Raw genomic sequence first — 26,319 nt, 5'->3', positions numbered from 1 at the left:
AGAGAGGGAGGGCGCGAGAGAGAGGGAGGGCGCGAGAGAGAGGGAGGGCGCGAGAGAGAGGGAGGGCGCGAGAGAGAGGGAGGGCGCGAGAGAGAGGGAGGGCGCGAGAGAGAGGGAGGGCGCGAGAGAGAGGGAGGGCGCGAGAGAGAGGGAGGGCGCGAGAGAGAGGGAGCGCAGGAGAGCAAGCATGAGAGCAAGAGAGAGCACACGTGAAAGAATGAAAAGGAGTGAGCGCGGGGGTAGGAGCGCAGGGGTGCGAGTATGAGGGTGCAAGCGCGAGGAAGTGAGCGCGGGGGAGCGCTCAAGGGAGCACCAGGCTCCAGCATCCCAGGCCCCATACTCTCTCCCAGCAGCCCATGTCCCATTGAAAGTGGATGGTGGCAACCCAACACCATCCCTGGTGCCATGCTCCACTTCAACAGATTGGCAACAGTCACTCACCCTCACCATGGGGAGACAGAGAGAGCATACAGGAAGTTGTGTGGACATCCCAATTGGGAACCCTTGAAGCATTGGCATAGATGCACCCACCTGGGTGTCTGGTGCAATGGCTTACAGGAATGGTTTGCAGTTGACAGACAGTTGAGGAGCACCCTTCTGGCTAGCACAAAAAAGGCAGCAATGCAGAGTGCATGCAGTGTGAGGAGCTGTGTCAACATCTGTAGAACTCCCTTAATTGGAGCAGCCTGTGCTTTGTTCTGTTAGTGGGGCCTGGGCTGGAATGTCGCCAGTCAGCCAGAGAGCCAGCAGCCAGATCATAGGATAACCATGGCAATGTCAATGGGGTTGGGGGTTTGACCTCATATGCAACCCCTCAGGGATCGTTCAGTGGACAGGGAGAATGTGCCCAACATGAGCCCCAAGCCAGCGCCGACCCTCAACTATTGGAACCCCAGACCGACACAAGCTTTCCCAGAGCACTGCACCATGGCCTTGGCCGAGACACCCCTACCTCCCGGAGGTTGTTGCTCAGTGATACTCACCTCCTCGCCTTCGTCACTGATGTGCCTGATAGTCAGTTACACAGAGCAACTGTAACTCTCAACAATGTGACGTCTGACCAACAAGATAGTTAACGTAAGTGGGAGGGGACAATTGCATACCACACTCACTAATTATATTGAAATACACGCAAATTGATATTTTGCGCATTTTGGGAGCAAAGCTGTTCACATCTGGACAAAGTGGCTGGTGAGATGAGTACTGGGTGAAAATGAAATATCACTCCACGCGCAATCTTTACCACCATGCCTTGTCAAACAACAGGCAGGACAAGATCGTAAGATTGTGTCAAGAAATTATTAAGCAAAATTCCACCCTTAATGTGTAAATTGAAAATAATGAGTATTTTTTATTGAGTGATTTTAATACTTAATATTTTAATCATTTGGCAGTCCAGCTGCATTAAACAATTAAACACGATGCAATGGACAGGTTAAATGATTCAATGGACCATGACGTTGGGACATCAAGCCTTAAATTGTGAATTATGTTTCAATTGCTCAACTTCATGGAGTTTTGAACTTCAGGAACCCAAGGAAGTTTACTCGTCTGTGACACAGGACATGCAAACAGATGATCCCTGATAGCTCTAGTTTACCATTTAACTATTCTGATAAAATAATGTTATTTCATTTCTGGTGAGGACATTGTCTTGAAATGTTAACCGTTTCTCTTTCCTCAGATGCTGCCAGACTCCTGAGTATTTTCAGCATTTTCTGTTTTTATTTAGGATTTCCGACATCCAGAGTAATTTGCCTCTATACTACTTGAATAGGTTAATTGCTAGACAAAATAAACTTTGTAGAGTAAAAAGAAACCCAACATTAATGGTGTTATTTAACTTCTAAATTTGAAAATCAAATTGTCACCTTTCAACTTAATATGCCTTTTTCACATTAACTTCCAAAGACAGTTTTTAGATCTCCCCCTTCACATGTTCTTTGTTTTTCAATATCTGAATTAAGGGAGCAACTGCAGCAGCGAATGTGCCCATAGCAAGGTCCCACAAGTGGTCTTTGCAAATGGCCTAATAACTATTTTAACCTGTTCTTCCTCAAAAAAGTGTAATGGAATCTTTTACATCCATCAGAGTGAGAAGGCAGGGGGTGTTAGTTTAAAATGACAGTCATCCTGTATGAATGGGACTTGAAGCCACAAACACTCAGAGGTCAGTGTTCTATCATTGAGCCCCAGCCTTCACTATTCGTTTTATTTTTTCTGCTGGCTGTAACACACCTTGGGCTGTTTCTATGAAAAAGGTGCTGAATGCAAGTTGTTGGTCAAAGTAAGGAGTTAGGTCCACTGACATCTTTTTAAAAAAATACCAGTATGTTTACAACAATTTCAAAATGAGAAAAGCAGACCCAAAAACATTGCGTGAACTCGTGACCATAAAGACACGATTTTCCATTGAGAAAACTGATTCTGAGCATGCCTTTCTTGACATTGTAAATGTGCAATAAATACCCTGATGCAAAGAGGACTTGACAACCTGGCTGAACACACTGAATGGAATGATGCATTTGAAGTACGAGCTCTGCAGGGACACAGAGGACAATGACAGTTCCTTGCAACACTTAATTTTGTCCTTTCTCCCCAGGACAGTAAGAGAATCAAACTGCTTCCATCTGTTACCCAGAACAAGTTGAGTCTGCTAAAAGAAAGGTCATCCTGTCAGTGTTCTTCCAACAAAATAGTAATTATAAAGATTAATATCTGATTTCAAACAAACCATATAATTTTGGAAAGAAAAACATAATTCCTCAAAATGCAACTAGACTGGAAAGATCTTTTTAAGTGTGCTACATCTAAATATTTCTGTGCACAATTTCAATATTTACAATCACCTTCTCTGCTTACTGTAGTCATAGAATCATGGAATGGTTACGGAACAGGAAGAGGTCATTCGGCCCACTGAGACCATGTCAGCTCTGTGTACTTGGATTGAAAGCTAGTCGATAGGTGGTAGTTTAACATTACAGTTTAATTATCAAACTTTCAGGAGGCAAAAGGAAATTTGGCATGTCCACTACAACTCTCACCAACTTTCACAGATGCAGCATAGAAATAATTCTTTCTGATTGTATCATAGCTTGGTATGGCTCTTACTCTGTCCAACACTGCAAGAAGCTACGAAGGGTCATGAACGAAACCCAGTCCATCACGCAAACCAGCCCCCCCCATCCACTGACTCTGTCTACACTTCCTGCTACCTCAGATAAACAGCCAGCATAATCAAGGACCCAATGCGCTTCTTTTCTAACTTGTTCCATTGGGGGAAAAAAAACAGAAGTCTGAGGACAACGCATCAACCGACTCAATAACAACTCCTTTTGAATGGACCTACCTCATATTAGGTTGATCTTTCTCTACATCCTAGATATGACTGTAACACTACATTCTGAATTTTTTCCTTTCCTTCTCTATGAACGGTATGCTTTGTCTGTAGAGCACACAAGAAACATTACTTTTCACTGTATATTAATACATGTAATAATAATAAATCAAATCTAACGTTTCAAATTTAATGGAAAAATAGATTTTGAATGCGATTCGGTTTTTTTTCCCCTTTTTAAGAGAAGTTTCATTCTGGATATTGTGGTCAAGGTTTTAATTTTTGCTTAAAACTCATATTTCGAGATCAGATGAAAAATCAATATTTTGAAGTTATCAGGCTTAACAATAGTTGAGATCAGCCTTAATCTTTTTCAAAAATGTAATATGTTAGTTTTAATCCTGCTTAGGAAAGATAACAACAAGCATTGCAACCAATATTTCCTTCATTTTTAATGGATATTTTTCCAATGTTACAATGCCTCTGATAAATGCACTAGAGCCATAACAACTTAACTGCACATTGACCATTGAAACATGAATGGGGAAGAGTAGTCGCTCCAGAAACAATGACTGATGGATGCTTTGTCTAAAATTTACCTTAGCAGATAATAATTAAGATGGAACCACACAATTGCAATAAATGCCAATAATCTAACCAGGCACATCAATCAAATGGCAATGCTCACATTGTGCAGAAAGACAGAGCTAAATTGCTCATGAAATGAACTTTTATTTAATTTGTTCTTTTGATCGTTTTCTTTACTAATTAAATTAAATCCTTTTAGTCTCAAAGCTCATCTGATCTTTTAACAATTCCACTACAATAAAATGAGGCTGGAAGTCATAAATTACACACATGGCAAAATTTACTAGAGCATTTGCGGAGTCATATTGTACTATGCACATTAAGTAATATGGTCTCTTGCCTGTTATCTTCGAGCTGCTTTTATGCTTTCAGTTTCTGCTCTCTCCCTAACTCTTTATCTCATTGCTGGTGGTGCAACCTTATTTTGTGTAAACTGGCTGCCACATTTCCCCATGTTATAATGGACATGCCATTTTAAAATATACTTGTTTGATTATGAAGTTTTTTGAGCTATCCTGGGATCATGGAGGATGTCATTAACATTTTCCAATATTCTGCTCCTTGCATCCATCATATATTTACGTATGTGTTTTAATTTCATCCCCCCACCCCCCACACCTCCAAGTGTCTGTGTGTCTTATTCTCGTGTTTGGCTCTTAGAAAGCACCTACCCTCATTCTGCTTTTCACACATTCTACTTTGCTTTCAGACAATGCTTTATTCTGTTATTAACAACTATTTGGTGAATTGGCCATGCTAAAATTGCCCTCTGCTGTCCAAAGGTGTGTAAGTTGGGTGGAGTAGCCATGGCAAATGTGTGGGGCTACAGGGATAGTCAGTGGAGTGTGCCTGGGGAAGATACTCTGTCAGACAGTCAGTGCAGACTTAATGGGCCAATGGCCTCCTTCTGCACTGGAAAGAGACAAATCATGCTATGAGACTTTCATGGCACCATGACCACTTTCTTGGCCTTTTTCTCCATTAAATCTTTGTTATTTAAACCCTCCCCTACCTCTACCTTATGCTAACCTTTTCTTTGTTCTACTTCCTGTCCAGTCATTTTCAACAACACAAAATCCATCACCCTCCTCCCTCTTTTCAATTCCAAACAAGCCTTATTGGACTCAAAATGTTAACTCTGTTTCTCTCTCCATACATGCAGCAAGGTCTACTGAGGTTTTCCAGAATTTTATTTTTACGGCAGATCTCCACTATCTGCAACATTTTGTTTTCATATATTTATTAAGATTCAATATGATCAGGACAATTGGCAGATTGAACATTTCTCCTTCCAACCACTCCATGGAACATCATTTCCACTTAGCAGCCAAACAGGAAGGAATAATGTGCAGTGCTGCTGAGCCATCTGCTAATGATTCAGCTACACCTTGGGTTTCCTTCCTCTTAATTATTGACTGCCTTCTCAATCCCAAGCACCTACAGCCTTGGCAAAGTTGCGTGAACACTCAAATATCTTGGAGGGTTTTCAAGTGCTTTTAAGAACATTATTACTCTATTATGATACTCCCTTTTAATTGTTCCTATCCCTTTAAATTTGATTTTTAAGCAACTTTCCTCATCCAACACTAATTTTCCCCAGAGAGTCTGCAATCATTTGCCTTTGGAAAATTGGAAAAACACATCAGCAGCCATTGTAGCAAAAAGAAGTGTCCTGTAGCTTAACCAGGTTCTAGTGTTGAAGAGCTTTTTTGGAGCTACAACTTAAAGATCTTGAAATTGTGAATGAATAATAGATGCAAGAGGGCAGAGTTGAAGACTGAGGCACCAACTGAAGAATGGGCATATAAACAATTTCCTTTATTTATCTTAAGCTCCTTTATTCCCAGTTACAGCTTACTGCCCATCTGTAAAGTATATTGCTCCTACTCATTATCGCTTCTAAAGCAAATCAGGCATTTCACCCCTCCCAGAAAAAAAAACCTTTATATTACACAGAATTGCATGGAATATAAAGCTTATGTGAGCACTTCCATTCCTTTGAGTTAGTACAATAGCACAATAAAATTGTCACATTTATTAATGTTGTTTCCATATTTCATTGTTGTCATTTTACATTACGTACACAATTTCAAAGAAACCAGCAGGATTAATCAACTTCCAATTTCATTCCTCAGAAACGATCATTTAACATTTAAATCCTCTCAGACTGTTATTAATCTGCTGCACAGAGCTCTGTCAAAAATCCAGAATGTCCATATGTCTATTTTGAAGATTATAAAATATATTCAAGCATCATTAAATATTAATCATAGTTTATATTCTGGTCCAATATGAAGTTTTGATATGAAACCAACCGTATGAAAGTTAAAGGCAAAGGATACAACGTAGGCTGCAATCCAGCCTGTAGGTACTTAAAGATACTGGCTGAAGTTGCATTTTTGCTCCAGCAAATGGGACTTGGATTAAACCTCATCACTATCTTTCAAGTTGATAATCCTTCAGAGATGAATGAGTGGTGGGATGATATTTACAATGCCTGTCATTTTATACTGATCTATGTGCTATAATTGTAGCACAGATCAACTAGATCAAGATAAATGATGATGGTTGTCTATCAAGATGCGTAAGCTTTTCACATTCTATTAACTTTATAGTGTAGCACAAACTTATGAATACTTCATGCATCCTTTACTCCAGGATCTTAAATTCATAACAAAAAAACAATAACAGGAAGAATTGCATGGTTGATATCAGGCTGGATTTTAACCTCCACAGGTAGAACAAAGAACAACCCAGCACGAGAAACAGGCCCTTCGGCCCAACGAGCCCGCGCTGCCATCTTAACAAAGCATTTTCCTACACCTACCTTGCCCTGTGTGTATGCTAATGGTACCCCTATTGTAACCAGATTCAGGGGAGAATAGTGTAGGCTCAATTTGGTACACCAATCAGCCTAAAAGCACATCTTTGGGGTGTGGGAGGAAACCGGAGCACCCGGAGGAAACCCACGCAACCACAGGGAGAATGCGCAAACTCCTACAGACACCGGCCCAAATCCATGTATCTGCACAGCTAGCAGTGATAGTCACTGAGCTGTTGTGGTGCCCATCTGCTGGTCCAGGTTTAAGCACACAACACGACGCGAAGTACTAGGCCACTCTCGAAACATCCAAGAGCAGCCCATGCACGACCCACCGTGTGCATGCCCCTCGTTTGACAACAAGGTGGACCGACACACCTGCGGATTAAAAGAGACAAAACATTAACATGTGGTATTACATTTCCAGTATCGACCCGAGGCTCTGACCCTTTTTAAAACTGTCACCTATAACCCTCCATCCTTGTGTCACTCATGTGCCTATCTAAGTAAACTTTAAACAAGTCCAGCGTGCCTGCCTCAACCACCTTACTTGGTAGCGCATTCCATACCCCCACGACCCTCTGTATGAAAAACCTCCCTCTAGTATCCATATTATAATTCTCCCCCCTCACTCTTAGCGCATGACCCCTTGTGATTTTTGTCTCCAATCTAGGAAAAAGCCTGCCACTGTTGACTCTATCAATACCTTTCATTATTTTATACACCTCTATCAGATCCCCCCTTAATCTCCGTCTTTCTAAGGAGAAAAGCCCCAGTTTACCCAATCTTTCCTCATATCCCAGTCCTTCCATACCAGGCAGCATCCTGGTAAACCTCCTCTGCACTCTCTCCAGGGTCTCCATGTCCTTCCGGTAGTAAGGTGACCAGAACTGGACGCAGTACTCCAAATGCGGCCTAACCAACGTTCTGTACAACTGAAGCATTAGACGCCAGCTCTTATACTCTATACCCTTCCTATAAAGACTAGCATTCCATAAGCTTTCTTCGCAACCTTCTCCACCTGGGTTGCCACCTTCAGAGACTTGTGCACTTGCACTCCCAAGTCCCTCTGCATTTCTATACTCTTAATCGGTCTACCTTTTATCATGTAACTCCTCCCTGCATTATTCCTTCCAAAATGATCACCTCGCATTTGTCAGGATTAAATGCCATCTGCCATCTATCTGCCCAGCATACTAGCCTATCTATATCCTGCTGTGTCACCTGACAATCTTCCTCACTATCCGCCAATCCTGCCATCTTGGTGTCATCTGCAAATTTGCTGGTCACACCACGTACACCCTCTTCCAAGTCGTTAATATATATTACGAAGAGGAGGTCCCAGTACTGAGCCCTGCGGCACACCACTGGTGACAGACCTTCCACTACTACTCTCTGTCTCCTGTGGCCTAGCCAGTTTGCAACCCATCTAGATATCTGTCCCTGTATCCCATGTGCCTTAACCTTTTCTACCAGCCTACCGTGAGGGACTTTGTCAAATGCCTTACTGAACTCCATATAGATGACATCAACGGCTCGCCCATCGACAACCGTTTTTGCCACCTCCTCAAAAAATTCTACCAGATTCGTAAGGCAAGACCTCCCCTGAACAAAGCCATGTTGCATATCCCTAATCAGATCGCAATGCTCCAGGTAGAGTCAATGTCTTCAAATTGATAGCAGACATCAAACTTGTTGCAATTCACATTATTATTTTAAAAAGCTATAAATGTTAATTTATAGTTCAAATAAAATTAAATCACATGCTTCTTTTCTTTGAGCTGTAAGCCCTCAAGGACACTGGACGCCAATGTATATATGATGGGTCAATGGGATCTGGTTAGGACACAGGCACCAGAGTTTTGGATGTGCTCAAATTTACACTGAGGGTGGAGGATGTGAAGCTGACCATGGGAATATTTGAATAATCAAGTCTGGAACTAACAAGTGCATGAAAAGGATTTCAGCTGCAGATGGAGACGAATCATTGACAGTGGTGGTAGTAGGTGGTCTTTAGTGTTTGAGCGGATGTGGAGTCAGGAGCTTAGCTCAGGATTCACTCGGGTGTCGTGATTGTGAATAGTTCTGTTCACCCTCACACACTGACCAGAGAGGGGAATAGAATTGGTGGCTGGGGAATGCGGTTTATGATAGAAGCTAAAGACAATGGCTTCTGTCTTCCCGATATATACGTGAAGTAATTTTTTTGTTCATCAGTTCAGACAAGCAAGGTGACATCAAGGACAGAGGTGGGGTTAAAAATATTGAATTGGCTATTTGGGTAAAGTCCGGTAGTAGCAACGCCATAGTTAGCGTTTTTGGATGAATGCTTTCTGCAGCCACAAATCATTTGAGAGTGAAATGGTGATGACACAATTGAGAGTGGGTTAAAAACTGTAGGTAAATTGGACAGCATGTCGATATTGAAAGAGGCAATGCAGCCAGATAAGCAACGATAAAACTCAAAATCACTGACTTCAACCCTGACAAGAATTTTGACTTTTGCCACTTCTTGCAGCCATTGCCTTGTCCATCACCTCAGGTTGACAAGTTACTTCACGAAACTGACACCACATTTGACCTCCAGCTAGTGCTTCAGATTCGATATGTTCTCCATCAAAGACCACCTCTCCAATCCATGTAACACTGCTGTGTAGTGCCTCAGAGCTGTTGATGTTGTTCAGCAACAAAGGAATGCATTACTTTTGAAATGCAGTCGCTATTAACTACGCAATCTACAGCTAACATGCCAACTGTAAGATCTTACGTTGCCAAGTTAAGGAATTTAATAGGAATGACGATATAGGCTCAACCGAAGACAATATAAAATTAAACAATTTTAATTGTGGGAAGTGTGGTGGCACAGCGGTTTCACCCAGGTTCAATTACAGCCTCGGGTGACTATCTGTGTGGAATTTGCACACTCTCCCTGTATCTGTGTGGGTTTCCTCCCACAGTCTAAAGATGTGTAGGTTACGTTGATTGGTAAATTGCCCTTAGTCTTGGAGATTAGCAGGCTAAATATGTGGGGTTACAGGGATAGGGCCTGGGTGGGATTTTGTGGGTGTAGGCTTGATGGGCCAAATGGCCTCTTTCTGCACTGTAGGGATTCTAATTGGGCAGAAATGCTGAATGAAGACATTTAGCATACACTGCTTTAGAATTTTTCAGCACCAGTGACATCGATTTATGTCAACATTTTTACGCAATGCAACTGAAAGTTGTAATTGTGCACTCATTAAGGTAACAATTAATATTAAATATTAAATACAAAGTTCACATGAACATCAGTCTAAAAAAAGTGACCAGGAAATTCTACTGTTTTTATAATCCACAAATGAATATTTCCCAGCGATTTGTTTTATTGTTCAGATGGAGAATGAAGCATTGAAATGTGTTTTGATTTAAATACTGCTCAGTAAATACAGCTCAACCAAACAGAATCTAAAACTCCAGCTTTTAAATTACATCTTGATAGAAAATGTTTCAATGCTGCAATTGTCATTGCTCAACTCCAGATACAATTAGCTTGTTTTGTGTTCAACAATATTTTTGATGCTGAATTTCTACATAAGATGGGGACTGATGGAAGAGAGTCCTGCAAGTGATGGAATCCTAGACAGTGAAGTCCTGCCATTCTGTGGGTTTTCCATTCAATACCAAGCTGACCTGGGGCAGATGACAGCAAAGTTCTGCCAACTGTCATCCCTGTGCTGGAAGTGATAATGTCCACTGGATAGATCTAAATAAGCAGCTGCATAAAATTGCTGGACACTGACATTTTCCTGTAATTATCAAAGGTCAGTGTTCCCAATGCCTATATTGCTTCAACTTGAAAAGCAGGCACTCATTGTAAAAGGAACTTCTCTTTAAAGGAATAAAGGAAAGATTGATTTTAGAGCTGCAAAGTTTGAAATGGAAGGTAAAAACTCATCCAAGTACATGGACCTTCTCTCCATTTGCTACAAGCTCCAGGCTCTCGAGCATCCCCACATAGCCTTGACATACTCTCTCCCACCTTCTTCCATTGGGAAAAATATACAAAAGTCTGAGGACACATACCAACTGACTCAAGAACAGCTTCTTCCCTGCTACCATCAGGCTTTTGAATGGACTTACCTTGCATTAAGGTGATCTTTCTCGACACCCTAACTATGACTGTAACATTACATTCTGCACCGTCTCTTTTCCTTCTCTATGATCAGTATGCTTTGTCTGTATAGCACGCAAGAAACAATACTTTTCACTGTAAACCAATACAAGACTATAATAAATCAAATCAACACCCCAAGGTGTTGATTCTGGTGCAAACAGAAATATGACCAGCAGCTCACCAAAATTTACTTAATTGGGCTGCCACCAAGCTTATTGGTCTTGAATCGGTGAAGTCTACCCTGTCAATTCTATGACAACTTGACTGCGAGTAGGCAGATACATAAGAATAAATCACAAATCCAATATCCACATGCTACCACTCCCTAACAGAAGCAGCTGGTTAGCAAGAGTAGAAGTCATGGACATCATTTACCCACCCAAAGGCCAGGAATGTTGGGGTCAACTTGTAATTGTAAGCCCCACCCAAGTAATGAATTCTGGGACCACCTGGTCTTTAACGCAGTATGAAAAAAATCAATTTCTTTCAGGCATGATACTCAATTGCTAAAAACGTACTGCAGCTCTGAAGAATGATGAATTGCCAAACTCAGATGTTTCACTTTTCGCTCCTTTCAAATCTGCCCTTGGTGCTAATTATTGATAGGCACCAGCTGACCTTCGCAAACCGCATCGTCCTTGCCACTGCAGTCATTTGTTAAACTCCACAGGGATAAGGTGTAGAGCCAATTTATTTCTGTTATGTACCCCAGTTTCTTCTGGATTGCTGCCCGAAGCATCTTTCAGATTGCAAGAAAAATTTCATACATTAAGGAGGTCTGTGAATTTTTGAAACTGGGCCAACTTTCAAATTTCCAACACTCCAATTTCTTCCAAGTACAAAATTGTAAAGGGAATTTTTATTAAAACATTTTAATTTGCATTCTGGATGATATTTAAACATTATATTGCAAACTTTAATTAGGGCTGAGCAAATGTTGAGAGAGATTATTCTGGTTGCAAAAAAAAGCTACACATACCCTCAGTCCTTATCTTAATAAATTAAAATCAACAGCTTAGTGAAACATTAACTTGCATTTATATAACACCTTTACTGTAAATATATTTCATGTTCCAGTTAATGGAATAGTTCTGTCTCATATAATAATCCTGCAATAAAAACACCATTAAGCAACTTCAGATATGAACCCATTCCAGATCCTAAACTCATCAACTCATACATCACTTTAATGCATGGCAGCAAAGCAGTAAATCATTGTAGGACAGAACAACTAATTAAAGGGTTAGCTAAGCAGCTGATTTTTAGTCATCACTGAATTAAAAAAGCACTGTGGCTCTTGAGTTAAAATATTATTCGTTATTTATACTGATTATTGTTTAGTTGCTATGCAATAACATGAAACATAATTCTCTCAAGTTATGCTTCAGAAACTCAACGATAACTCAGTAATATTTAGTAATGAGCGGGTTTTAACAAACTAACACTATATTTATTCATATTTTTGTTCTGCAGTGCAGCTTGCAATTTTCATTTGGACTGTCTGGAATGTCAGGATTTAATGATAGCTTCCAACTAATTTTAGTGATTCTCTGCAAATTTGTTACCAATGCAACTTATGTCATCAGAAATATGTAAATGCTGATTTGAGCCATCCCACACAAAGTGCAATTGAATATAAAGTGCTACGGAGCAAAATGAAAGTCAAAGTTTGCAGTTTTCACTCGTTTGTTTATTTTCCTGCTGAGCACAGCAGGAGGATGCAACCTAAAATTTTCCACTGCAGATCCTAGAGTTCTTAATTAATTTAACTTTTTACAGGATAGTTTAATTTAACTTATAAAATCCAATTACCCATAACCAAAGCCTATTAGCAAGTTAAACGACAGCATTCAAATGTTAAACAATAAGAGGACAAGATTCAATACAAAATTGGGTACAAAAATAGAAGGCAGAATTTTCTCAAAGAAAAACTAAGAGCACGATCTAACCAACTGTCCATGCCATTCAATCAACTTGGCAAGCTGGGAAGATAGCACGAGAAGCTAAAAATCAGATTGATGCCCAGCACCAAACGATTTGCCATCTTCCCATCCCTTTTTTTACAGTGCAAACAGTATTTGGGCGTGAATCCTATTAGCATGAATTTGAACAGATTTCAGTATCATTAGCACACTTGGCATGTTATCATTACCCACTACCCCCCCGCCCCCCGAATGTTTCCCACCATTCCAGCGTGACATCACACCAGCATGAATCACTACTGTTCGATACAAGCCTAGGTCGGGCACATTGAAGGGGAATGAGGTGCTGAGTACCACCAAGCACTAAACTCCGGGTGCAGTGGTGGGGAGTCTCAGCGACTGCCATGGGGGTGCTTACATGGGTAGGTCTGGGGGAGCTCATGCAAACATATGGGTCCTCAGGTTGGGCGTCTCCGCTGGCTTAGCACTTGTGTTGCATGCCGCTGAATGACCCTCTGGACATTGATTATGAGTTTCGACTCCCAACTCCACTGTTGTCACTATGATCTTTTAATCCTACAGTGCAGGAGGTGGCCATTCAGCCCAATAAGTCTGCATTAACCACAATCCCACCTGGCTCTATTCCCATAACCCCATGCATTTACCCTAGCTGGTTGTCCTGACACTGAAGCAATTTAGCATGGCCAATCCACCCAACCCGCACAGCTTTGGACTGTGGGAGGAAACATACGCAGACACAGGAAGAATATGTCAAACTCCACATGGATTCCACAGTGATCCAAGCCGGGAATCGAACTTGAATCCCCGGTGCTGAGGCAGCAGTGTTAACTACTATGCCACCCTTGGTTACCTTGCATTGGTCTGCTGAACACACTCTGTGGCTGATTGCAGACATTCTAACACAGGCCCCACTAACAGTGTTAAGAACCAGGCTTGACAGCTGTCGCCCCAATCAAGGGAGCTCTGCAGGTGTTAGCACGGCTCCTCACACTGCATGGACTCTGCAATGCTGCCCTCGATGGGAGCCCATCTCATGATTGTCACAAGGATAGTTCTCCACCATCTGTGTGAACGGCTGCACCAGAGATACAGGTGGGTGCACTCATGTCTATGATACAAGACTTCCCAATGGGGCTGCCTCTCACAGATACCTGTATGCCCCCATGCCCGCCATAGTGATGATGCAACAATAGTCAGCAGCACACTGAGATAGCGCATGACACCAGAGATATTGTTGGGTTGCCAGCATCCAGACTCATGGGGACACTCCTGGCTGGAAGGGAGCGAGGGCCCAGATTGGATAACCTCACTGACTCTATCTCTCTCTTTCATACCAAGTCGGGGGCAGGATGCAGCCGCCCTTCAGCCCAAGGGGAGGGCCAGAGGACGTTGAAGATGAATATTCCATCTATACAGCAACTGCATGGCTTTTGATGGGCTGCTGGATGCCAGCTGTGGGGGCACAGGTTCCAGCTCAGTGAGGAGACAGTGTGGCACTTGTGCCAGGTCCTTGCAGACTTTCACCTCATGGGGGCAGGAGCACACCCACTCCCAGTGGCAGTGAAGGTTACAGCAGCCCTCAACTTCTATGTCACCAGGTCCTTTCAGGCCTCTTGTGGTGACCTCTGTCACACCTTCAGTCCTCTGTACACAAGGTGACAGATGCCCTGTATGTCTGGGCAGGCCCAACAGGAAGCCCAGGCTACAGGTTTTGCCACCATCACTGGAACGTCCCATGTGCAAGGGGGATATAGATAGGACATATGTCGCCCTGTGGGCCCCATACAATCAAGGAGCCCTTTATAAACAGGAAGAGGTTCCAATCCCTGAATGTGCAGACAGTTAGTGACCACCTGCTGAACATCATGGAGGTGTGTGCACACCGATGCACAATAAGTACACCTTACAGAGTTCTGACATCCCGGTGTCTTCAAGGACCAGCCCAGGCTGCCGAGACGGCTCATGGGGACAAGAGCTACCCACGACAGTCATGGCTGATGATGCCAGTATGGAGGCCTCAGACCGAGGTAGAGACCCACTACAATGAGGCCCAAGCTGCCACTTGGTCCAATGTTGAGCGGTGCATCAGGCTACTGAAAATGCAATTCTGCTGCCTGGACTGCTGTGGCAGTGCCCTCCAGTACAGCCTTTTGAGGGTCTTCTGCATCATCATGGCGTACTGTATGCTCCACAACCTGGTGCCAGAAGAGGGAGACATCCTGGAGGAGGAACAGTGGGCGTATGACGTGGTTGTAGGATCTGCTGGGTGATGAGGATACCATGCCATGCCAAGCTGTCTGTCACTGTGGGCCTATGGGGCCCCACCTGCTGGGATTGTGCTTGGGCCACAGCAGTCAGGGGTCTGGCACAGGTGCTAGGAACTGCAGATCACATACTCAAATGGGCCAAAGGGCCTCTCTCATGCAGAACAACGTTCTGAGCCTCAATGCGACTGGGGTGCAGTCATCCCTGTGAGAGGTGGATCACAGACAGATTAGCCACAGCTGTGGGTGAAATTACATTTAATAGTGATTTTTCTAAGTGGCAATTAACAATACCCTAACTAGCACGTGCCTTCACTCGTGTCACATTGGGGACTTGGGGTGGGGGGTGGATGCAGCTGTTCCATGCAACTGTAACAGTTCACGGGCTCCCAAGAAACCTGCCCTTTTTGTGGTTTTGTGGAGTCCATGAACCACTTTTCTGTTCACTATCTTAGGCTGCACTCCCTTTTCAGGTACCTCAAAAACTTTTTATTGGTGCTTTGTTTACACTTCAGTCCTACACTCCTGATTTATAGGCACACAATAGGGGGGCTGGAAAGGCGGAGGACCTCCTTGTGAACCTGTTCCTGGTCCAGGCAATGGGTGAATGAGGGGGCCATCCAGCCCGATTGTCTGCCCTTCTACCGTGGTTTTATATTCACAGCCTGGTGACCCTGGAGAGGGAGCATAGAGGGTCTATGGGCATTATCAAGGCCTTCCATGCCTGTTGGGCCCCGCAGGAGTTGGGGTGTATTATCAACCCTTTTACTCACATTCTGATTTGATGTTTTAAGTTTCCTTTACACTTTGGTTTATTTTGCTCTGGATGGTTCCCACTCTTTTTAAGGGACTGCCCCTTTTGCTTTGTCCCTCAGTCTATTTGATTTAGTTGGCCAAAAAAGATACCTTCCTTCATGCCCTCTTGATGACTGTACAACTTCTTAACCTTGCATGTTCTACCACTATGTCTAGGTACCCCCGGATACACATCAAATGAGGCAATCAGCTGTGTTCCATGCCTGTGATGCCCTTGGTGGACTTCCCCTGGGGAGCCAGGACCTGGAGGGCCCTGGCTGATTTTTGGGTGTCACAGATGTAGCCATGCCACTCTGCTCATCCCACTGCCCATGAGATGCACTGGTGTCAGAAAGGAGGGATTCAGAAGGCTGGGGACAGCAGGGGTTTCCAGTGTGGAAGGCCTTGGCATGGGCTCCAGTCCCTCCTCCACCCTCAAGATGCCTGTGGACCTGAGACACTCACGGGACAGCGGGGCAGCAGCAGTGAGCTCGAGAGGCCTCAGCATCACCTGGCTTTGCCAGTCCCAGGAGCCCAACTGCTTTTGCCTCGTGGTGTGCAAACTCCCAGCAACAGCCCTCTGAATCTGGGTCAACATCTAGATCCCCTTAGCAAGTGCCTGCTATGACTGAACCAAGCTCTCAAACCTCGCAGTCATGGCCCTCAGTCACCAGCGTGCACCCAAGGCTCTCAGCCATGATCCTTTGACACTTGGCCATGCCTCGGACCATTTCCTGTTTCAGGCTCTCCACTGCGGTCACCAGCCTTACAGTGTTGGCCTGAGTATCATGCCATGCCAGGACCATCTCCTGTGAACGAAGGCTGTGTGACTTCTCCAAGCAGCCTTGTAATTGCTGGAATGTTGCTGCCAGTCCCTCTTCAAACCCCAGCTCTGCTCTGCATCTCCAGCAGGTTTGGGAGAACTGGTCCCAGCTGCCCTACATCTGGGTGGGGGCCAGCTGCCTCCTTGGCAACAGGAGACCTCTGCCTGCCTGAACACTTAGACATTCCCACCTCCACCAGGTGTGTATCTACAGCTGCGTGGTGCTCACCAGAACGTGCCCCAGAAACCTCACCGCTAACTTGTCCCACATGACCATATCTGCGACGGGGGAATAGTACATGTGATACCTGTGTTGATTGTTGGGTGCTTTCCTCAGAGGTGCCGTTGGAGCCTTCCACCATGGTGTTAACTGGGGTCATCGTAGGGACAATGGGAGCACTGGGAGGAGGGGAGTGAGAGCCTGGCCTCATCAGGGTTGCCTCCTGCAAAACAAGATACATGGCTAAGTGCAAAAGAGGAGCATGTATCACAGATTGCAACTTATTGAGATAGGTCTTATTAATGAAGGTTTTGTGGCTCCTCAATTCTGTGGCATACCCCAGCCTGGCTGTCAGTCACAGCTCTGTCCTTGGCCTCCCCCAAAATGTCGAGAGCTCGCTCCTCGACTGTGGTGAGGATTCTCAGCTCAGGGACCCCACCTCCGGCCCCTGTTCCAAGTAATTATGGGCTATCTCCTCCTGTGGGGACAGAAGGGGGAATTGAAAGCCTGATGGATGAAGGGCATAGGGTGTTGGGGGTGGGGGCGATTGGGTTTGTCGGGACCGTGCCTTCGCGGGTAGGAGTTGCAATGGGGTTGCCGGAGGAGTTTGTTGAAAGGGTTGGGGGATTGGGTGCTCTAAGGCCATGGGGTGGGTCGACATGGACAGACTGGACTGGTGCCAGGACTGGATGGGCACTCAGCCTTGCTGCCTGAATGAGGTCATGAATTTTCTTTCTGCACTGGGGGCTGGTACTCTGTGCCAGTAGGTGGCATTGCCAGCCTGAATCCTGGGATGCTGACCATCCTGGGGGGGGGGCCATGCCTCCTTCATGGCATCTCACAGCCACCCTAACTCTCCCTCTGTAAATTGTGGGGCTGCTCTGTGTGGTGACATCTTCCTGGTCACTGTTTTGGAAAGTGGTGAGTTGTGCGCTGGGTTAGGCATCTCGGGTGGGTGGGGGAGGAAGTCTGGCTGCAGAGAGCTGGGTGCTTTTCATGGGGAACCCTGATCTCTCAGTGCATTGAGAGATCCCTCCAACCCCTCACAGATGTCAGGGGTGCTCCCTCAATGGCAGCATGTTGACCATCACCACCGTCCCCCTGGCCCCTGGCCCCAACATGGGTTGCCTGCATCGGGATATCAGGGCCCTCCCAATGGGTGCCCCTGAACGACCACTGAAATGACTCCCTAACATGACCACTGGCAAACTCTCCCTCCACAATTCACCCCTGCATGACCCCTCCTCAGATAGATCCCCGTTTGAGGCCCCCATCCAAGCTCCATCCCTGGGCACCGCCCTTGGCACACTGGCAGTGCCCGGCTGGTGCTGCAGGGGTGCCTGCAGTGGCTGGGCAATGATATTGGGCAGTGCATGGTGGGTACTACCAGTTGGGCACCGTCCAATGTCATTGCCCAGCCAAGCCCCCACCACCGGGGGGACATCAATGGCCTCCAAACCCCCTGGCACAACCAACTCGCCAAGTCCACAGTAATGGAGACTGGTACTGATTCTCACCATTATGGCGCTGTGTCCAAAGGCCAGAAAATACCATGCGCTGGGTTTTGAATGGGCTATGCATATTTAAATACTACTTCAAATTTGCTAATCGACTTTGTGCCCTTTCTGGGTGCGAAGTGGTTCACACCATTAGTGAAGTACCAGGAACATAGCAAACTGTTTGGCACCACGTGCCAATTGGAGTTTTAGCATCACACACTAGTTTCCTGGCTCACTACAAATGTTTGCCAGGCACAACGAGGTGGTAAAATCATACCCAGGGTGTCTGAATCACCTTGGAAATTGTATTGCGCTCTACCTGCAGGTTTATAGCATTTTGGAAAAAATAACTAAAAATCATTTTGGACATGTCCTACAGCAGTCATGTCTGACCTGGTTTTGATGCTTCACTTATTCAGGAAGCCAATGATCAGTACTTTGTCAAGCAACACACAATGTGACATAGCCAGTCACACTATTGCAGCTAAATTCTCTGCTTATATCTGAAATAACCCTGAAGCAAAGCAGGCTAATGGCAGTATAGCATTTAGACTGAAAATCTAAGGACAACTTCCAGGAATCTTGAACTGTTCATGGTAATACCTGCTACTCTGTGTTTAGCAGATTAATTCATTATTCTGATACCTGGTGTCCATCTTAGATTACATTTTTAGTGAAAAACTGTCAGTCGATAACGTAATGAAGGTGAGCTTAACTATTCTACAAGAGAATCTTTACAAAGTGTGATATGCAGAGCAAGAAAATGAAATGGAACCTTATTAAATCCAATGCCAGAGAAACGCTCACTCCTATATCATAGAAGGTCTTAAGCTGTCTGCTTATTAGCTGCATCCTCTTCTTTAAAATAAGATTAAATGTACATAGCCAGATTCCACAAATGTGTTACTGTAAAGTAATTTACAAGTCAAATTAAATGAACATCTATCATTTCATAAATTCTCACATTTGCCTTTCTAACGTTTACTCAAGACAAACCTGATGTATGGGTACAGTCCTATCAGTAACTGTTAACAGCTGATCTAAATTACTGTTTCTCATGTCCAAGACATACAGCAGGTCTGTTTTTTTTATTGACGATGTAGGATATCACGTTGAGCACAAGACAGTTTCTAGTACAGGTGTTTGAACAGCCAACAAATACTCATCCCCAATACTGCCCAATTGAAATTGTCTCATGTCAAGATCATGTCAAATCTGACATCTTCTGGACATGATACTCCAGCAAACACATACCTCCAATCCCCAGAGAGCTATAAATCTGCTAAACCCTAAATCATCACTGCCTGATATACATCTCAGTATTTTCATTATGAATAATCTACATTCTATTCCTCAAATTAAAAGTAGTCCGAAACACAATTTTACTGACTCAGAAAAGGTCTGGTGATATGTGATAAAGCTAGTGAAACTATGTTGATTTAGGTAGCACCAACCTAAAAATAGTTAAGCACCTGACATGTACAATCATATACTGCTAGTGATATCGAATGAAATTAGAACTGAATTTTAAATGTGCCAGATGTGACTTGAACAAATTACTCCAGTTCCTCACTGACGAACTGCTCATGTCAGCATCACTATTATTAGAACGGCATGCAAAATGTAATGGAATATAGTACCTCTATCAATAAGTCAAGGTGTGGTTTTCAGTACAGTGCACTTGATGAGATAGGATGAGAAACTTCACCATCTACCAGGTACAAATGTTTGACATAAAAGGGATGGGATGAGTGCAGGCCATAATTTGAAAACATTGCCCTGGATTGCTATGAGAAAATGAAACATTTATTGTTGCAAAAAAATTAATATTGTAAGCAACAAAGTCCTAGCAACTTGGTCCTGAAGCAGAAAATGCCAGAACATTCTGGTAAAATGGCAATGACAGAGAGAACTGCAAGTAAATGATTTTGATGTGTAAAACTTTTGACAAGATTGCAAGTTAATGCTGATGAGTGGCATTTAAAAATTAACGGAACAGAAGGTTTAGACCATAAAAGCATTAGATATAGGAGCAAAATTGGGCCATTCGGCCCATCGAGTCTGCTCCACCATTTCAATCATAGCAGACGTATCTCTCAACCCCATTTGTTCTGAATCTGGCCTACCAGACATGTTAGTGGTGTCAATATTAAATATAAATATGGAATGTGTTGCATTTCCTCAGTACATCCTAAACCTTTCACACAAAATGAAACCAAAATATGTCAGGTGTGAAATTTATAATAGGAAGTATCAACATGCAAAGATCTGCACTTTCAATTGGTCTTGATCAGTTGAGTTCACAAAGCAATCCCAAAGTGCAAGTTAAAGAAAACATGGGATTGAGGATTTGGTTATTACTGAAAGGATTGGGTATTTCATTTCTAATGGCAACCGAGTAGTCCAGTAGCTCCAGAGTTGTTTGCTTGTTTTTTCTTTCTGGGCAATATTCACAAATCAGCCCAGTCATTAGATGGACTACTACAGTAACTAAAAGAAAAAGCAACTTTGTGTTTCATTCTATGAGTATCATATCGTGTGAACAGCGGTGAAGGTCTGCTTTCAAATACAGCTTAACAGTGTTAGAAGTGCTTTCTGCTTCCTCTAGTCATGTGAATGGCTAATTGAGGGAGGGCTAGTTTGGGTTGTAACTCGGTTGACCAGAATTCATTCATAATGACTCGAATTATAAAAAAGCACGGATTGAGATGCATGATACATTGATGGTCACAACTAAGCTCACAAACTCTGGTGAGATTCCAGTAGGTAAACAAACTGGCAAGATGTTACCCATTTTCAAAGAATGTCACATAACGAATCCGAGCATAGACATAACCGAGTCTTGCATGAATATTGGTCAAAATGGTTGAATCAATTATTATCAATAGGCTAAAGGATCATCTGCATGGTAGTACTAAAACATCAGCCATGAAGAAAATTGGCAGGGGGAGGTTGTCAACATATTAATTCCACGATACATTAACCCTTCATCTTGCAGCCCTGTGTGGAGATGGGGATGGAGCTCAGCCTGTGCCTTTGTCAGCACTACGAGGAGGGGCAAAGTGGAAGGGAGTATGTGTTTCTCAGCCTTCCTTTCAGGCCAGAAATACCCACAAAGTACAGATTTCTTCACTACTCACCAAAAAATCTTGAAGCCTTTGAGACTTTTGACCGCCTCCTTTCCATGTTGTCATTGAGAAGTTCTGTCAGGGAGCAATCTGTAACCAGAGTTTTTTGGGGGGGGGTAGTGGGGGAGCAGAATCACTGAAAAATAATCCAAAACCTCGCTGAAACAAGACACACACTCAGCAACAAACAGAATATAACAGATTTACTCCACAGCTAGGTTCAAATACAAGCAACAAACAAATAGATTTTTTTCTCTAATAAGGCACTTCCAATCTCTCAGCAGGGCACCATGATAAAACAGAAAAATCCCTCAGATGGGAATAAAATGTATTTTCTTGCACCAGTGAGAGAATTCTATGCCTTTCTGGCCCTCGTTCAAGTGTCACAGACACAGGATAGGACAGACACAATCATCAACTGGTAAAGCTCATGAAAAGTCTTCCAACAAGAATAGCCCCCAAACATCAGTATAATTCTGGCTGAAGTACTTGAGCCACCCTCAATCATAAGTGACAAATGGATGTTCCACCTCGGTCTCCTCTACAGGTCCCCATATCACAGCTACCGGTCTTTAGCCAATTCAATTCGTTCCAAGTGATATCAAAAAGGCAGAAGGCACTGAATTCTGCAAAAGCTATGGGGCTTGAAATATTCTGGCAGCATTACTGGAGAATTGTGCTCTATAATTAGCCACGTCCCTAGCCAAGCTGTTCCAGTACAACCCTGTCATCTACCCAACAATGTAGAAAGCTGCCTGGGTTCGTCCTGTACACAAAACAAGCCAAGTCCAACCAAGCCAATTAACGCCCCATCAACTACTCTCCATCATCAGCATAGTGTTGAAGATGTTGTCAACAGTGCTATCAAGCAGCACTTACACAGCAATAATTTGCTCATGCAGTAAGTTTTGGTTCCACCATGGTCACTCAGCTTTTTACTTCATTAGAGCCTTGATCTAAACATGGATAAACAAGCTTAATCTGAGGTGACGCGCGAGTGTCTGCCCTTGACAGCAAGGCAACATTTTACCCAGTATGGCATCATTGAGTTCTAGCAAAACTGGAATAAACAGAAATCACTGGTTGAACAGAAAGGGACATGGTTGTGGTTGTTGGAGCTCGCTCATCTCAGCTCCAGGACATCACTGCAGGAGTTCCTTAGGATAGTGTCTTTCGCCCAACCATCTTCAGCTGCTTCATCAAAGATCTTTCCTCCATCATAAGACTGGGATGTCCAGTATTTTGATCCCAACTAATGTTACACTGGACAAGTCAGATCCCAGAGTGGAACCTGGCTTGATCAATTCTAACTTTCATTCTTGTTTAGAAACAAGGGCAGCTTCTGAACTACATCACAAGTCATGATATTGCGCCTGGTTCACCATGAGTGCAGTGACGTGGGAACAAAATATTGTGAGACTCAAAAAACGCCAGTCTCGCCAGAGAGATGGAGCTTTTATATTCTACCCGACCCCCAGTGATGTAATGAGATTCCTGTCCAGGAAGGTTGGATGCCTCACTTCAATATATTAACATCTAATTAGCTGGCAGTCCCGCTGTAACCTCCCTCCTCATTGCTTAGTCTAACCTTGCCTGTGACACCATATCAACACAGTTTACAACAGATTCATAAAATCATGAATCTGATAACCTCACATCCAAGCAGCAGTTCAGAGGTGAGCACACAGGTTGCCACAGTCCATCAGGGAGTCCACGGTAGAGAGGGCACTGGAGCATCCAGTGGGAGGACCCAGGCAAGAGGGTCATGGGTCCAGGGGAAGGGAGGGGAAGTTGCATCAGGGCAGCATGGGGAGCCATATTGGCATGACTTCAAGGGGTTGGCAAGGACATTCTCAATGAGAGGGCAATGGAGCCACTAGCAGATCTCACTCTGAGACTGGAATCCACAGCTGAAGGGTCTCTGCACTCTTGAAGGGCCCTGGCTCTGGGCCAGGACGTCAAGGCAGCTGAGTTAGGTGGGTGTCCACAATATAACGTACATAGAAGGCATAACTCTGGATGGATGGGGTCTGCCACTGATGTGTTACCTGATCCTGTTAAGTTTGACATGGAGACCTGACAGCAATGCACTCACCCATACCTGCCACAGGGGTCCATTTTGGATAAATCAAATAGCTATTTAAACTAAATCAAATAAATAGAGGAAGAAATTAAAGGCACAGCCCCTTAAAGGGATACTAGCTAAATCAAAAAGCAAATCACAAATTCACTTAAAACACTGAACCAAAATGTGATTAAGAGAGTCGAAAAGGCACCCCTGTGCCCACCAGGCATGGAAGGCATCAACCATGTCAGTAGACACTGCGCACTCCTTCTCAGGGAACTTCCAGCCGCACCCTGCTATTGGAGAAGCCCACTTGTATATTAACATTCCTTAGCCTTGATGGACAAGTCAGCAAAGCCCAGTCACACAGTTGTGATACATGTTTGTGCCACTGGTTGGCATTCAAGTTAAATCTATCTACAATGAGCTCCCCATTCTGTAAATTCCATGGCTCGCCCTCAGCATCCACTGAAAGGGCCAACAGATGTACTGTATCAGAGAGGGAATGGAAGCACTCTGCAAGGGCACACAATTATATTAATTTGAAGTGCAACAGGCTAGGCAGGACGTCAGAGCCATGGGGTCCACTCACATGGCTGGCTTCCCACAAGTGCAAGGAGTCACTGACTGTATGCATGTGGCTCTCTTTCGCCATGGCATCAAGGTATCCCCTTCATAAACAACAACGGCTTTAACCCCCTGAATATCCAGATTGTCTGTGACAATGCCAAGCACATCCTGCAAATGTGTGCCACGTTCCCAAGGAACATCCACAACAGTTACATCTTTGTCCGCTCTCAGATACCAGAGGTATTTGAGAAAGCCCAGCAGCAACAGTGTTGGTTCCTTGGGGACGATGAGTACTCCCTCAGGACATGGCTGATGATGCCAGTGCAGAGGCCACAGAGTGTAGCACAGACTTGTTACAATGAGGCTCATGCTGCTATCAGCGCGCTCATGGAGCAGATGATCAGCATCCTGAAGTCATGGTTCCAATGCCTGGACTGGTTAGGTGGAGTCCTCCAGTATAGCCCCCAGGTGGTTTTGCACATCACTGTGGTATGCTGCGCTCTACCTAACCTGACACTGCAAAGGGCAAAGAGCTGGCAGAAGAGGAGATGAATGAATGTCACATCTCCTCTGATGAGGATGATGTTGAGGAGAGTGCCGAGGAGGGACCCTTGGATGAGGCAGAGGAAGGCAGCTTGACAATGGCCAGGACCCAACACAGGAGGAGACTTCAGGATGTCCTGATAGCTGGTCGCTTAAACAATGACCAGGAAGGGCAGTGAGGTCCCATCATGGAGAGCGGCCCTTCCTCACTGTGCGGTGGCAGTGTGACTATAGTCCCAATACTGCTTCGATCATAGGAAGGCTGCAGTTGCCCATGGTCCATACCATGCAGGAGGACAATGATGACTTGCAGTGAAGACAGAGAACTGATCCTCATATTTACTGTAAATGTCTCACTCCTGTCTGGCTGAAGGCAGCTTGTGAATTCCCACTGATCAGGGTAATATCAGGGCAACGATATAGAGACAGAGCCATCTTTGGTGATGCAATTACCTCCTCAGTTAGGGGTGCTGATAAGGATCTGTGTCACTGGTACCAGAAGAACATCTCTCACACAACTCCAGCCACTGGGCTTTATCCGCTGAGATCAGACCTACCCAAATGAATAGGCTGAGTGGTGGCCTTGACTGGGAAAGGACAGGCTCCTCATTATCAAGATGACATTAACATTACTGCCTTATCAATATGAGGGGGGCCAACCAATCAGCTGACATCCTGGCAGACAGGAGATGGAGACACCATGGCTGGAGTTTTATCATCCCGCCCTCCCCAGGAATAGGAGCTGGTGAAAGGCAGACAATGGGAAGGTCTATTAACCTTGGGTAAGATTTTACAGTTTCTGGATGAGCGAGGCCATAAAATCCTTCCCTATTAGTGAACATACAGCCTTTATGTGGCAGATGGCAGGGCATGCAATAATGAAATAAGAGCAGGGAGGCACAGAGAGGGTGCAACGAGTGATTTGCAATATATTTCATAGGTGTGCACTTACTAACATAAATGTGGAAGATGTAAAAGTGCCGAACAGCGCCCCTCCCCATGCTGTGATAATTTCTATAACTGCCTAACCCTGCCGCTCGGATCGACAGCTAAGATGGAGGAGGCCTGCAGTTGCCTGAGATGACCTTGGGGGGTGCTCTCTGGAGGGTGAGACCTGGAGGGGCGCAGCCTGCTTTCGGGCAGCCCAGGCACGGATGGTGGTGCCTCCTCCCTCAGTGTGCAGGGCTGGAGCTATATCAGTCACAGGAAGAGTGGAGTCAGATGGGCTGGATATGGCTAGGGTCTCCTGGATGGAAGCCTGTAGGCTGATCCTCCTCCCTGTGGGTGTTTGAGGGCCCCTGGGTTTCTCCATGGGATAGAGGGGCAACTGAGTAAGATCTAGAAGTCCCATTCTCCTCTGGCACTGGCACTCATAGATACCCACAAGTGAGTGCACCATGCAATTTAATGCCCCGTACCAAGCTCTGAACTGTGGCATTCATGGTCTAAACCATGCAATAAACATCCTCCCACTGAGGAGTGAACACCCTGTGCCAAGGTCTCCACTGCAGATACCACACTCGCAATGTTAGCCTGGTTGCTCTGAAGTGCTGCGCCAAAACTGCGGACA

At 44.4% G+C, this 26,319-nt stretch overlaps 1 protein-coding gene across 1 annotated transcript in view; it reads right to left on the bottom strand.

The window, feature by feature from the left end:
* Positions 1-26,319, bottom strand: part of LOC145350199 (zinc finger protein 385B-like) — a 266,767-nt gene that overhangs the window by 198,313 nt on the left and 42,135 nt on the right. The window contains exon 2 of the mRNA XM_080199263.1: positions 21,584-21,661. Coding sequence (XP_080055389.1) covers positions 21,584-21,629 — 46 coding nt within the window. The 5' untranslated portion in view covers positions 21,630-21,661. The remainder of the gene's footprint in view (positions 1-21,583; positions 21,662-26,319) is intronic.

The sequence above is a fragment of the Carcharhinus amblyrhynchos genome, chromosome 11 (assembly GCF_965287045.1).
Source record: "Carcharhinus amblyrhynchos chromosome 11, sCarAmb.v2.hapA, whole genome shotgun sequence".
Taxonomy (NCBI): domain Eukaryota; kingdom Metazoa; phylum Chordata; class Chondrichthyes; order Carcharhiniformes; family Carcharhinidae; genus Carcharhinus; species Carcharhinus amblyrhynchos.
This window is presented reverse-complemented; position numbering and strand designations above follow the sequence as displayed.